The sequence below is a fragment of the Halichoerus grypus genome, chromosome 4 (assembly GCF_964656455.1).
Source record: "Halichoerus grypus chromosome 4, mHalGry1.hap1.1, whole genome shotgun sequence".
Lineage (NCBI taxonomy): Eukaryota > Metazoa > Chordata > Mammalia > Carnivora > Phocidae > Halichoerus > Halichoerus grypus.
The window spans coordinates 12,516,241-12,531,600 of NC_135715.1; the positions used below are offsets into that span (position 1 = coordinate 12,516,241).

The window sequence follows — 15,360 nt, forward strand, 5'->3', positions numbered from 1 at the left end:
CAAACATGGCTTGTTAGGAAATGATTAAGTGCTAGTTAACCTATATTACAGTGTATACCAACCTGAACTTAGAAAATTTGGCAGGGGGAAGCAGAAGGAGAAAAGTGGAATATTTGCTTAAATAAGAGTGTTTTTCAGTAAATCCATATATCCTAATGCATTGAAATAAGTGTTTTAGTTTTTATTTAATAACTGGGTTGTTGTTCTCGTTTGCACACTTGCCGGGTTTCATAGAGGTGAGGCTTAGAAATCTCTATGTCCTGAGTGTGAAGAGCTGTGGTCACAACCAGCCTTGACCCTTAAATGAAGAAGACTGGAAGACTGTGTTCTGTATGTTTGTAAGGAAAAAAGAAAATCCGTCCCCATCTTGTGAGTTACTGAAGTTTCTCTTCTTTTCCTTCTCTCCTACAGAACCTGAAAGCAGATCCAGAAGAGCTTTTTACAAAACTGGAGAAAATTGGAAAGGGCTCTTTTGGTGAGGTGTTCAAAGGCATTGACCTTCGGACTCAGAAAGTGGTTGCCATAAAAATCATTGATCTGGAAGAAGCTGAAGATGAGATAGAGGACATTCAACAAGAAATCACAGTGCTGAGTCAGTGTGACAGTCCATATGTAACCAAATATTATGGATCCTATCTGAAGGTAAGGCTTGAAAATAAGAACGCGATGTTCCATGATGTGGCGCTTGACCGAGTTGGAGCAGTGGACGTGAAGGATGTCGGTAGCACAGCGGGCTTTCAGAGGAAGGAGAAATGTTCTGACCTTTGCAATCAAAAGAACCTGGCTTTGATAGTTTTATCATCTTAAATGTCACCTATAGAAATATATTTTGGTTAAAGTGTCGGCATTCCCTTTCAAGGAAGAAAGTATTTCTGAGTGGGACTTTGTCATCAAAGACACATTTATTCTGAAGGTATTGTAAAGACAACCATGAATTGATCCCCGTAAAACCATGAATTTAGCATGGTTTATCGTAAAAACTCATGCTGACCCAAGAATATTAGCCTTTTGATATTTTCAGTTATCAAATGCAGTTTAATGTTGTTTTAAAAACTGCTGGAACTGATAATGTTCAGTGAGCTAGTTCATCTACATTTGACTTTGAAGAATTCTAGGTAAGTAAATAATTACTTAAAAGAGTTACAGTACAACACTACACGTTGTCCTTGATTTCACCTAGTTCTGTGAGTAGGAAAGACAAGCATTGAGAATGGTGTTCCAGTCCTTCCTGGGGCCATTTTAGATGTCGTTGGGCACTCTGGTTACACCACTAAGAAAGCATAAGGCTGTCCGTTGGGTTTCAAGTCCCTTCACTTATGCCTGTTTTACTGACCTTAACAGTGTAGTATCTTCTGAAGTGGGGTTTTGGAAATCTTAAGAATTGGTGAACAAAAATTCTAAAATAACTCTTGTGGAAACTAAAACTTCATAGGTAGGAAGAACTACTTCCTCAGAGAGAGGCAGCGGTTAGCCCAGAGAATGTATGGCCAGGCTTCCTTCCGACCCGGGTTTATCCTCTAAATTCTTCATGTTGCAGCTCAACACCTACTCTGCTGTCAGAAGGGACAGTGCAGGCTTTGATTTTGTGGAAATGGGATAATAAGGTATAAGTGGAAAGATGGACATTTTGAGAACCCATTGATTCACTTAAAATAAATATTTAAAGAAATAAAAATCGAGTGGTAATCCAGTCTTTTTTTGGCAATATGACATAGGTTCAAATGGCAAAGGATGGCAGTCTGCCGTAGGCCAAATGCAGCCTTTTAAAATGGAAAGAATAAGTTTTGGAGTCTGACGTCTTAGACTTGAATCTTGCTTGCCTTGGCATGTGGCTTTGAGCAAGTTTATTTGTTTTTTAAAAAATTTCCCTGCTTCCTCATTTGTAAAATGGAAAATTATGGTCTATACCTCATTTTTGCAAAGATTAAATGGTATCAAGTATGCAAAAATACCTGGCATGTGGTAGCTACTTAATGAGTGTTAATGTCCTTCCTTAATTTATTCATACCCCATCTCTGAAATTACCTTGCAATGAAGGACGTATTCACTGAGGTCAAAGCAAGGAGGAGGAAGTATGCCAATGATAACAATGGATGTTGGGGTGGGGTGCATCCACTTTGGGTCTTGACAGGGCAGAGAGGGAAGCACTGTATGCTTTGATTGTCATGGTCCAAGAGAACACGTGTGACTTCCATACGGGAAAGCAAAGGTCTTCTTGATGTTAAATTTCTATTGAGAAAAACAAATAGCCGAAGAAACTCAACTTGAACTCTGTCTGCTAGATCACTTACTATTCTTTGTGAAATGACTTTGACAGTAGTTTTATAGTAAATTCAGAGTTGCATTTCATGTGGTATGTTGATGTTATATTTTAATATGAATCATGGTACCTTTGGCAAAGGAAGGGTGGAAGGTTCTCACAAATTTTTGGTGATTTATGCTAGCTAATAGTTAACTATGGAAATAATGGATCAGTGGTTCAAAGATATCTTTTTCAACCCAGTTCTCCAGCAAAATTTTTACTGTGTGCTGGAATAGATTGCTTTATTGTGGCCAAACATGGGGTTGACTGTACATGTTTAGAGATTCCGTCTGGTATGTCCTGTTCTTGCTTGAGTCACTGATTCTAGAACATACATTTCAAGTCAGCCTCACCGTGATCCAGAGTTGCCCAGTGATGTCAGCTGCTAGAATAACCCCCCTAAATTTATAATAGCTCACATGTGATACAAGTTTATTTCTTGCTTGCTGGTAGTCCTGATTTATGGGCAGTTTTCCTCCAGACAGTGATTGAAGAACCCTGGTTCCTCCTTTCTTGTTCTTCCTTCCACCTTCCGTGCATGGCTGTTCTCGTGGGCCTTAAGTCACTGTGGGAGCTAAAATGGAGACTCCTGTGAGAAGTGTCCATGTGCCCAGGCCTAGATATGGAACACGTTTTTTCTGCCCACATTTACCTGGCCAGTCCCCAGTCATACCATCACACCTGACTATGGAGAGGCCGGGAAGGAGCATCTCATCACGAGCTTCCTGGAGCAGGCAATGGGCTTGGTGCTCAGCCAGCCGTCCCTTTCCAAAGCCACTTACTCTGTAAAGGAAGTAGAATAACTCCCGGAATGATGTTCTCCACTGACGGTCTTCAGGAGGATGAAAAGTTTGGATAACTTTTGTCTAGAGTGTCTTCTCTTTTACTAGGCAGATTGTGTTTTAGAGACTAGAGCTGCCTCAACAATGCCAAAAATAGTATCACCATTGTGAAAACTTGACCTTGGCTTCTTAAACCATGTAAAACCCGATTCTGTCTAATTGGATTAAAAACATAAAGGAACTTCTCTAGTTAAACAATAGTAGCTCTCATAAGTTGGGCTGGACAAGAATCCAGACCTGTGACTCTTATCTGCTGGTTCCTGTATAACAGTTTCACGAAGTCCCTTGGCCCAGAGGAAGAGCCTCAGTGGTGAGCCAGAGGCTCTTTTAGCATCTCGGTAGGCTTATGAAGTTTAGGTTCGTAAATTCCTAACTGTTGGGTAAGATACAAATTAAATTGACACGTAAGACGGATGGGTCAGTGGGTCTTTGACACTAAGTTGAAAATTACTGTGCTTTCTGTGGTTTTTGTTGCCCTTCTAAGAACTCCCCATAGCATTCAGAGGTAATATTCTTAGTTCTTTAAGGGCTGATGGGAGAGAGGGCCTTCCATTTCACCTGGTTGTTAAGGACTTTCACATACCAAGATTGGGCAAAGAAAGAAATGAGCAGAAACTGGTTTCTTTGTATTGGGTTAGCACTTAAAGGTCCCCTAACTATGTGTCCATTGGTTTTAATCATCTGGTTTAGAAAAAGAGATTAAGCACAATAGGTAAGCAGTGGTCTGAATATATTGAACGTTCCTGAAGATGAGGGGAGTGGAGCTGATTTCTTACTGTGTGGCTGTGATCAAATCACAGAACTGCGGTGTAGCAAGTTTGCCCCCCAAAGATTGAAAACAAAAACAAGATTGGGCGAAGAAAGAAATGAGCAGAAACTGGTTGAAGGAGGAGAGGGAATAATTCAGCAATGAGAGCTTAAGGTTCTGTTGATGAATCTGAAGCCCCGATGGGTCTTAAAGATTACCAGGGACCAAAGAAGAACTGCATTTGTTGTAGTTCAGGTGTTTAATGTGTGGGAAATTAAACCATTGAGAATATTTAATTAACCAGAAGCCTCTGAATCCCAACCATAAACCACTGGAATTTCCTGTCACAAAAATACCATCCACAAGGTCATAATGAAACTGTGTGTGTGTGTGGGGGGGGGTGCTTTGGGTGGTGTGCAGGAGGAGAGAGAGAATTTTTTGTTTTGTTTTGTTTTTTAAGATTTTATTTATTTATTTGACAGAGAGACAGCTAGAGAGGGAACACAAGCAGGGGGAGTGGGAGAGAGAGAGAAGCAGGCTTCCTGCGGAGCAGGGAGCCCGATGCGGGGCTCGATCCCAGGACCCTGGGATCATGACCTGAGCCAAAGGCAGACACTTAACGACTGAGCCACCCAGGCGCCCCAATTTTTTGGTTTTTTAGTTAAGCAGTAAAGACATAGTAAGCTCATAACAGAGGACATGATGTTATATAGGATTCTAAGCCTGTTTTCTTTTTGTGCAGCGTTCACAAGTGCTATTCATCCTCTTTAGCTACACAGATCTCTTAAGTGTTTTTGTTGTTGCTGTTGTTCTGCGGAGATAAGCGGGTTATTAGAATCTCCACTTTGAGATTCACAGAGCCAAAGCCAGGATTTTAGTCTTGGATCTTAGCATAGGTACTTAACTGTCCGTGCATTCTTTAGGCTGCCAACTTCCTCAGGGATAAAATGTAGAGACAGAAATTTCACTTGCGGGATTACTGATCAAGATTGAGAACATATAGATAAAGTGCCTGGCGTGTAGGAGATCTTTAGCAAATGATAATTTTTTTTAATAAGAGACAAGTTACCTGTGCCAAATGACTCAAAATTCGTGAGTCTTTTTTTTTTTTTAAGATTTATTTTTTAGGGGGGAGGGGCAGAGGGGGAGAGAGAATCTCAAGGGGACTCCCCACTGAGTGCGGAGCTCAACTGGGGGTGGGCCTTGATCTCACGACCCTGAGATCATTACTAGAGCCGAAATCAAGAGTCAGGCACTTCACCGAGTCACCCAGGTGCCCCCCAAAATTCATGAGTCTTAAAAACAGATTATTAGCATACTAAAAATTAGGTTTATCGTTTTTCTTTTACAATAAATTACTTAGTATTTTCAAACATTAAGCCGGCTTAACCAAAGCAAATCAAGTGCAAGGCAAAAAATCCAGAAAACAGAAAAGCTGTGTTTATCTTATTTGTTTTTGTTGTAGTATGAATACTAAGGAAACATGTCCATGGAGTGAGTAGGTGTCTTAATAGTGAATTCAGGTCCCCAACCTAAAACTAAGTTATTCTTCAGTTCTAAAAAATTTTAGGGTAGTTTTACTCATCAGATTCACTAGAAAACTAATATGGAAAAGTCCCCTGATGAGTTTTAGAGAACTAAGTGCTCAACGTAAATAGAAATTAGGCTGGTAAAAGGGTTGGCTGTGTTGTGTACATTACAAGAACACTTTGCAATGATTTTTTAGAGTTAAATTATTTTGACTTCTGAAGTCTTTTTTTTCTTCTTCTTCTTCTTCTTCCTTTTCCAAAGGGAAAATAGTTCCCGATGAAATAGAAAAAACAGTCATTTTGCCCTTAGGAAAAGAAGTAAAAGAAAAACATGTATAAATGGCTGGCATCTTTGTGAACGAGGCTGCTGGGTGGGTTACCATCCACCCACTACGCTTATGCTTCTTGTCCCACTGTGACTACTAACGGCCTCTCCCTTGACTTTCAGAAGCATCCAAGTTTGGAAATATAATCAGCCTATTATGCTTTATCTCCAGAAAAAAACAAAACCAAACCAAAACTACAGTCTCTTGCTTCCCCATGTTGTATTATAATTTTATGATCTTATAATCTCCGAGATGAAATAAGAGTGTTGTGACATGGTAATAAACATACCTGTTAGGACATGTCTGAATTTATCTTCACTCACACTTTTTTCCCAACCGCCTGCCCCATGGTAGATCCTGCTTTTGTATTGACCTGGTTTCAGACATAGTTAGGGATATAGATGGATTATTAGTTTTGGGAAGCATTTCCGTTCCCATATATGCCTGGTATGTGTGTTAACCTTCCTGTGCCTCAGGAATTCTTATATAAGCACATGGGTTCCTTCTCGCTCATGCCTTTCCTAGCCTTGACGGCAGAGAGTCCTGGCACATTCTCACTGAGATACAGAAAATACGGTACTGTTGGTTTAGCGCATGAGCAGTGATTGCAGCTTAGTTGAACTGCAGTCAACAAGGCAGATTTAAAGGGCCAGAGAGGAAAGTCAGGATTCTCCTGTTGTTAGGAGTCACTGTGCAGAATGGGACTTTCTCTGGTTGTAACAGAGAAGGGCATGTGAAATTGGGGCCCAGCCCAGCCACCTAAATGCAGTAGGGTGGTACCTCTCCGTACCTCCTGCCAGTTGCCCCAGACTGCCCCCTCCTGCACTGACCGTACCTGTGGCCATGTCTGGGGACATTTTTAATTGTCGCTTCTGGGGGGATGCAGTAGTGGGTGGACACCAGGGATGCTCCTACACATCCTGCAGAGCCCAGGACGGCCCCCACAAGAGACAGTCACCCAGCCCAAGCGTCCTTAGTGCCATGGTGGAGACAGTGCTGCCCATGGAGTGAACCGTGATCTTTTGTCCCAGAATATAGGTAGAAGGAATGGTATTTCTAGGGTTGGAGTTCAGACTCTGGGAAGTATCCCAAGGGGTATTTTGGACAATCTCACAGACCATGATTATGCCCGTGTGATTTTTGTGGCCAGACTGCATGTGAGCTTTGTGAGCAGCATGAGCAGGATGCGTCCACATTCCGGACAGTGATTTTATGCTCTCTGTGCTAGTAGGCTAAGCTCTGAAATGTCAGACAGTGTTTTGGGCACAGTGGTATCTGAAAGGTGCTTTTCTGGGTGACTTTTGTTCTATCTATCTATCTATCTATCTATCTATCTATCTATCTATCTATCTATTTATTTTATTTTATTTATTCATGAGAGACACAGAGAGAGAGAGAGAGAGAGAGAGAGAGAGGCAGAGGGAGAAGCAGGCTCCCAAGGAGCAGGGAGCCCGATGCGGGACTCGATGCCAGGACCCTGGGATCACGACCTGAGCCGAAGGCAGACACCTAACCATCTGAGCCACCCAGGCGCCCTTTTGTTCTGATGTAAGATAGGACAAAGGCTGTGGGATTTCTCGGAACATTGTGGGCCAATAAGCTTGTTCACAGCAGGTGTCGTTTACTTAAATATTGTCGATGACCCTTTCTCATTTAACGTCCATTATAAACTCTGCTGTTTTAAACAAAGCCCTGGAGAGCAATGCTGGTCTGGCTGCCCGGGGATCCAGGTCACCGAAATGAGAGGGAGCCTTCCCTCACCGCTGAGTGTCTTAATGGGAAGCGTGATTCTTCCTTGAGCACTCGTGGGCTTACTACAAAGTTAATATCCCTGAGACATTATTTAATACCTGGACGAGTGCTGCATAACTCGAGGCCCTCCTCCCCTTGATATTTTGCGTGTTTTCTTGATGATAACCAAGGTCAAAAGTTAATGTGTAAGATGTTTTTTCTTTTTAAATTCTCTTTGATCACTGTTGTTTTTAAACATGGCGTGTCATTCTTAGTCCTAAAGCAGAGATCGTCCCACTGTAGCCTCCGAGTTTTGGGCTAACTGCCTAATCAATAAAATGGCCTATTCTGTTAAATCAAGCATTGGTCTGTCTGTCTTTTTTTTTTTTTAAACTGTATTTCTTCCCACCTTTTCCACTTATGGACATCAGATGAGGAGAGTGGGGCTTCCCCTCCCCCCCATTTTTGAGTTTGTGGCACCATCATCATTGATATGTGTAAGACCCTGGTCTGTTTTCATCCATATATTTCCTCCTTCATCCCCACTGCCTTTTTCTTTTGTATTATAGGTTTTGATATGTCTTAGGATATGTGTGTCCTCAGTAGATACAATATTTTGCGTACTGTGTATGAATTTATTTTTATTTTTTTATTTTTTTATTTTTTATTTGCGAGAGAGAGAATGAGAGAGAGCACGAGAGGGAGGAGGGTCAGAGGGAGAAGCAGACTCCCTGCTGAGCAGGGAGCCCAATGTGGGACTCGATGCCGGGACTCCAGGATCATGACCTGAGCCGAAGGCAGTCGCTTAACCAACTGAGCCACCCAGGCGCCCTATGAATTTATTTTTCCCAGCACATAGTTGTTTTTCAAAAATTGCACACAGTAAAATTAACACACGTATGGATTCTTATAAGCACCATTACACATACGACACAGAACAATCCCAACATCCCATTCAAGAATTCCCGACCTGTTGCCCACCTCACCCTGTGGCATCCATTAATATGTTTTATCGTCCCTGGGGTTTTGCATTTTCCAGAGTGTCATATAAATGGACTCAAACACCTTTGTTCCTTCTTTCAGTTAGCATGATGTATTTGGGATTCATTCACATTTGTGTATATCAGTTGTTTGTGCCTTTTTATTGTTGAGTGGTGTACCGTTGTCACGATGTACCATATTGACCTATTGAAGGGCATTTGGGTAGTTTCCAGATTTGGGCCATTATGTGTAATATTGCTCTAAAAGTTCACCTGCGGTTTTTGTATGCACGTAAGCTTTCACTTCTCTAGGATAGATACTGGAAGTAGGATTGCTGAGTCATATGGTTAAGTGTGTATTTGATTTTCCACAGTGACCGTATCATTTTGCGTTGTCATTGTCAGCATTTTTTATGTTATCTATTTTTGTAAGTGTGTAATGGTATCTCATTGTGGTTTTAATTTGCATTTCTCCAATGACTTATGATTTTGAGTATCTTTTCATATGGCTCTTATTATTCCCATCAGCACTCTGGACTGTGTATTCTGGAGTGGGATACTTAGTTAATACCACCATGTTGTTTTGATTAGCTTTACCAACCACCTTACACTCCGAGGCTTTTTGGTTTCTCTGGTTGTTTTTTGTTTTTCTTTTTTTCTTCTTAAAAACAGCTTTAAGGAGATGGAATTCACATGCCATATAGTTCATCCATTTAAATGCACTCTTCAGTGGTTTCTGGTGTATTCCCAGAGTTGTGCAGCCATCACCATAGTGAACATTAGAACATTGTCATCACCCCAGAAAGAAACCCATACCTGTGACTGGTCACTCTGCATTTCCTCCCAACTTCCCCAGCCCTAGGCACCCAGGGATCTACTTTCTGTCTCTATAGATTTGCCTATTCTAGAAACTTCATATAAATGGAATCCTATGATATGTGGCCTTCTGTAACTGGCTTCTTTGACTTAGCATAATTTTTTCAAAGTTCATCCATGTTCTCGCATGTGCTGATACTTCATTCCTTTTCATGGCTGAATAGTAGTCCATTGTATGTATATACCACATACACATTTCTGTTTTTTAGTGTTTGATATGTATATTTAGGTTATTGATTTTTTAAAATAATTGAATTTTTTTTTTTTTAGGATTTTTTTATTCATTTATTTGAGAGAGATCCAGAGGAGAGCGTGCACACAGAGGGAGAGGGGGAAGCAGGCTCCCCGCTGAGCAGGGAGCCTGATGCGGGACTCGATCCCAGGGCCCTGGGACCATGACCTGAGCCGAAGGCAGACCCTTAATTGACTGAGCCCCCTAGTCACCCCTAGGTTATTGATTTTTTAAGTCCATATTAGATATCACAAGTATCTTCTCTGACTCTGCTGCACTTTTAACTGAGAGGTATCCTTTGTTGAAAGAAATCTTTGATTCTAGTATAGTCAATCTGTCAGTTTTTCACCTCTGGTTTGTGCCTTTGGGATCCTGTTTAAGGAATCTACTAGTTCCCTTAGGTTATAAAGTGTTTATAATTTTTTCTTCTATTAGCCTTATAGTTTTGCTTTTTATTAGATCTTTATCTGGTATATAGTGGGAAGTAGGGATTTTATTTTTCTATTTTATTTTTCTATCTGTAGTGGGATAGATTTTCCATTACTAGTTTATAAATGATCTGTCCTCTCCGCACTCAGGTATGATGCTGTAGCACACCAAAGTCTTACATATTTCTAGGCCTATTTCTGGATTTTCTGTTCTCTTGCGAGGCCAGTATCATTCATGTTGTATGTGTGTGATTATTAGCTTGGCTTTAAGTCTTAATATCTGGAAGAGATAACCCGCTTCACCTCTCCCACATACAAACAAAAGCTTTGCATGAACTCTTTGAAGATCTTTATTCTACAGTATAAGGTTTAGAATGAATTTGTACATTTTCTGTTTAAAATCCTACTGAAATTTATTTTTGAGGAGAATTGACATCTCAAGCCAAACACAAATGCCTTTTCTTTTGGGTTGTCTTTTTGTGAACTTTAATAAAGTTAAATTTTTCTCCCATAAAAGATCTTGTGGATTTGTAGGTCAGTTCCTAGACGCATAACTTTTTATTGCTATTTTGCATGATATATTTTTGGATCGCTTAGTTAGTGATGATTTTTCACATTGTTTTTGGTAATCTTGCTGAATTCTTGTTAGTTTGCTATGCATATGCTCACATCTGTAAGTAATGGTAGTTTTCTGTCTTCCCTTCCACCCTCGTCAGCATCTTCCATCTTAGGTTTTGACTGTGACCTCTAGTGCTGTGTTGATTATGTAGTGATAGGAAGGATATAGCTGTGTTGGTCCTGATCTTAAAGAAAATGCATCTTAAATTTTTCTTTAATAGGTACGGTATTTGATACAGAGTTCTGGTGTGTAGACTTCTTTTTTAAATAAGGAAGTCTGCCTCTATTCCTAGTTAGGGGGCTTTTTAAAAACTAACAAACCACAGCACTTGTTTTTTTCCTGTAGTTTTAAAGGTAGTTATGTGATTTTTCTCTTTCAATCTTGGTGTAAATAGATGGCAGTTGGCTAGATCTGAGGTGTGCCCTTTCCAACTTCTGAGAAAGTAAATTGGCTTCCCAGGGTGAGGGAGAAGACCAGAGAGTTGGCTTCATTAGCTGAGGACTAGGGTCCTCTTCTGAGGTCTGCAATTTTGCATACCACTCACAGATAGAGAAGTAGAACCTGACCTTGCCTTGGACAATAGGCTGCTGCAGGGGCCCGTCACCAAGATTCCCACCCTTGCATTTCCTTCCTGGTCATGGGTTAGGAATGATGCTGAGACAGAGAATTTTAGCCAACTGTTCAATTGATTACTAGTGATTTACTCACATCTGTGCGGGCAGTTACTCTGCATCTTGGCTCCTAAACCTTGTGTGGGTTCCTGGTGTGGAGGAGAGTAAGCTGGCTCAAAGCAGCTGAACCGAAAAAACTGCGCTCTGGATTGCGTGTTGAATTTGAGAAGAGGCTTCCAGGTTGCAGCAAGTTTTTGTATTTGAAAGTGGCATGGAGGGATTACTTGTGGGGCAGGACCTCGATGGAGTTGTCTCTTTGGGAATTGTTCAGATGGGGTCTGGAAGGTCTGGGTGTATTTCTATGTATGCACCTTGGAATTGTTTCTCCCTTTGCTGGGGACTGTCCAAGACACACTGGGAAGCATTTTCGTGGTGGAAAGAGGAGAAGAAGGATGAATCCTGGGTGGTTTGGACTGCCCTGGTGAACCACATGGTTCTCTATATTTTTGAATTTACCGGAATACGAAATATTTTTCATCCATTGTTTTAGATTCCACTTTGGTACTTTCCCGCTGCATTTTGGGCTAGGTAGGTTTGTGAGATATTATGCTTCCGGCTTGGTATGGAACAGAGAGGCTTGGGGATTAGGGGCAGGGTCTTTGAATTTGGTTTTGGGAAATATCCTACAGGAGCTAGAGAAGAGACCTAGTTAGAAAGGGAAAGATCATCTTTACCCATCACTTTCTATTCTTTTCTAGCTCCTCTGACCCCAAGCCCTAGAGATCTGGAACCCTGCCTCTGAAGATGTAGTCCTGGCTCTGAATCTTGGACCTGTGTCCTCATCTGCAAAATAAAGTTCCTTTCAGTCTCTGATTTGGCTTAGCTTGCCTTTTTTTTTTTTTAAGATTTTATTTATTTATATGACAGAGAGAGGCACAGCAAGAGAGGGAACACAAGCAGGGGGAGTGGGAGAGGGAGAAGAAGGCTTCCCGCGGAGCAGGGAGCCCGATGCGGGGCTCGATCCCAGGACCCTGGGATCATGACCTGAGCCGATGGCAGACGCTTAACGACTGAGTCACCCAGGCGCCCCTAGCTTGCCATTTAATAAGTTTGTTTTAATTAGAGAGAGAGTGAGCACACACAGGCGTGTGGGGGAGGGGGGAGTCCCAGGCTTGCTCCTTGTGGAGCCTGACTCTGGGCTCCATCTAATGACCCTGAGAACATGACCTGAGCTGAAATCAATTGACTGCGCCACCCAGGCGCCCCTAATAAGCAATTCTTATGCACAGTCAGAGAAATTAGAATCCTAGATTATCAGAGCAGGAAGGGACTTTGCAGGCTCCTGGCACACTCTTTATTCTCTGGATTAGAAAACCAAGGCACAGACAAGCTGAGCGATTTCCTTTTCTCACAGTATCAGAGTTGAGCTGGGTTCAGGGCCACAGGCTCCTCGTTCCTTGTCCACCGTTGGCTTCCCTGCACACCTGACTGTTGTCCTGTCAGATAACTTCTTTCCCCTTTTCCTTGTTGGATTCCCTCTGTCTGGTGGCTTGCTCCCCCTTCAGTGAAGGAGATTTCAAGGTCTCATCCGTAGTTTAGCCCATTTTGCATGAGCTGAGCCGTTCAATCCTGATGGGGGTCCTCACTGTTGCTTAATTAGGCACCCGCCCTTCTCTCTCCCTGGGGCGGATGATCGATCACCTGCAGGGGGTGATGCGCTGGCATCACCTGGGGACCTTAAACTCCTGAGGCCTGGCTGTACCTGGAGATTCTGATTTCTTTGTTCCCGACCGTGGCCTAGACCGTGGGAGTTCTAAAAGCTCCCCAGGTGATGCTAATGTGAGGTCACAGGTGAAAGTCATTAATCTGTAGGCTCACCTTGAGGAGAAAGAGCATCAGCGGAGAGCAGCACCCAGAAGGTAATTACCACTAAGGATGCTCTCAGTGTTGGAGAAAATTACCAACTCAGAAGGTTTAAACAAGATGGGTGTGTGTTTCCTCACACAGCAAAAATTTCAGAAAAAGGGTAGTTCCAGCTGGTGGTCACCAGTGTCCTCAAGGATCCAGGTTCCTTCTTCCTTTTCATATTGCAGCCCTCAGGGTCTTAGCTTGGCCTGTGGCAGATAAAGGGCCACTCTTTTTTTTTTTTTAAAGATTTTATTTATTCATTTTGACAGAGGGAGAGAGACAGCGAGAGAGGGAACACAAGCGGGTAGAGTGGAGGACCACTCTTTATTTGGAAGAGTGTTCTTCAGGTACAGGAAACCTTTCTCAGAAAGCCTCTCTAAGCCACCTCCTTACATATTTCATTCATCAGATCTGGGTCATAGGCTGATGTCTCCCTGGAGGGATGGGGCCATCTCATTGGTTCCCACCAAATAGGACTTACGTCGTCGTCTTTTTTTTTTTTTTTTTAAGTTTACTTCTTCTTCTTAGTAGTACTAGTAATCTCTACAGCCAAGGTGGGGCTGGAACTCATGACCCCGAGATCAAGAGTTGCATGCTCCTCCCACTGAGCCAGCCAGGCACCTCTAGGATTTACTTCTTGAGCTGGAGAAGAGTGGGTTTCTCCCAGAGTCATAAAGTCAAGGGAGGGAGAAGGGGGAAGTATTGGTTGAATAAATCAACCAACAGAGTCTCTGAAAAGGAATTCTGTTAGGTCCTGCCCTAGACATGCCCATTTGTGGCACTCTCTGCCACCACTGCCTTGGGGAATCTGGCATTTGCTTACCTGTGAACGTTCCCTTTGCTGGTGGCCATTGAGATTCTACTGGAAGCTTGGTCAAATTAGCCAGACACTGGGCCTGCGGGCGCCTGGCCCTAGGTCATCTTTTCACACCTGCCTTGAATCTGAGGCTGAGTTACCATCTTCAGATGTCCTAGTGCTGAATTTTCCTTAGCGCCACCTTATTTCTTGGGTAGTTTAACAAGAGAAATTCTTGCCTAGCAGGTATTGACCTTAAAAGTAAAATAGCCAGTTGTTTTACCAGCAAAATGAATTTATTTGGGGCTAGCAGAGGAGTTGCAGCTTGGGACTATCAAGCTGAAGTAAAATCCATAGTCAAGTCCAGAGAACAAAGGAGAGGAAGGCTCTTTGATAGAGGAAAGGGGGAGCCGGCAGGGCTGTTACAATCAGAAAGTCCGTTGGACTGAACGGGGGAATTGGAAGTGAACTGGCTGAGTTGTGACTGTCTCTCATCGGCTGGGGTGGTGCCGGAGAAGGAGAAAGTTCCTTTTGGCCGGAGTGGTAAAGTATAGGCTTCTTTCTGTTGGGGCTCTAAAAGGGCTGCAAAGAGTCGTAGGTTGTGAGAGGCCCCCCTTGTGGCCTCCCAGCTCCATTTTAAATGAGGTTTCCTTTATTCAGTTTCACACCTTTAAATGGTTTAGTCACTCTTCGGTGCATAGATGATTGTCACCTCTGTAGCTCATGTGTGTGGAACGAATGAATGAATTTGAATTTGTTTGAGTAGCTATGGCCCACTTTGACATAGATCCAGAAGCTTAGCCAACACCTAAAAAGTCTTTCCTATGTGGCTGGTAATTGGACGCCCTTGCAATAACGGGGACCTGCTTTGGCTGCCAGAGCTCGCTGTCACGTGAGCCATGCAGGGCAGCCCTGTCCCTCCTGCTCCTTTGCTTACAACCAGTCTCTGCCAAGAATCCCATTTTGGTTTTGTGGTCCTGTAGCTTTCTTTGTTAGCACCGCCTTCCTTGTTCCTCACCTGTGGATGATTCTGTGGTTGCCCATAAAACAGTCTGGCAGAGTTTACATTCCTTCTCCGTATAGCCATTCCAGTTACTTAAAGTAGCCTGCCCTTATCCACGGGGGATTAGTTCCAAGACCCCCCCCAGTGGATGCCTCAAACAGCAGATCGTACCAAGCCCTATATATACTGTGTTTTTTCTTAAGTGTACATACGTGATACAGTTGAATTTATAAAATAAGCACAATAAGAGGTTAACAACGATTGTAATAATAACAGTAATAAAATAGAACAATTATAGTAATAACATTTATGTGAATGTGGTCTCTCTCAACATATCTTACTGTACTTACCCTTCTTATGATGATGTGAGTTGATAAAATGCCTACGTGATGAGATGAAGTTAGGTGCATGACATATGCATTGACCTTT

General features: G+C 42.4%; 1 protein-coding gene across 1 annotated transcript in view; it reads left to right on the top strand.

The window, feature by feature from the left end:
• Positions 1-15,360, top strand: part of STK24 (serine/threonine kinase 24) — a 110,631-nt gene that overhangs the window by 46,343 nt on the left and 48,928 nt on the right. Inside the window, exon 2 of the mRNA XM_036119684.2 lies at positions 412-642. Coding sequence (XP_035975577.1) covers positions 412-642 — 231 coding nt within the window. The remainder of the gene's footprint in view (positions 1-411; positions 643-15,360) is intronic.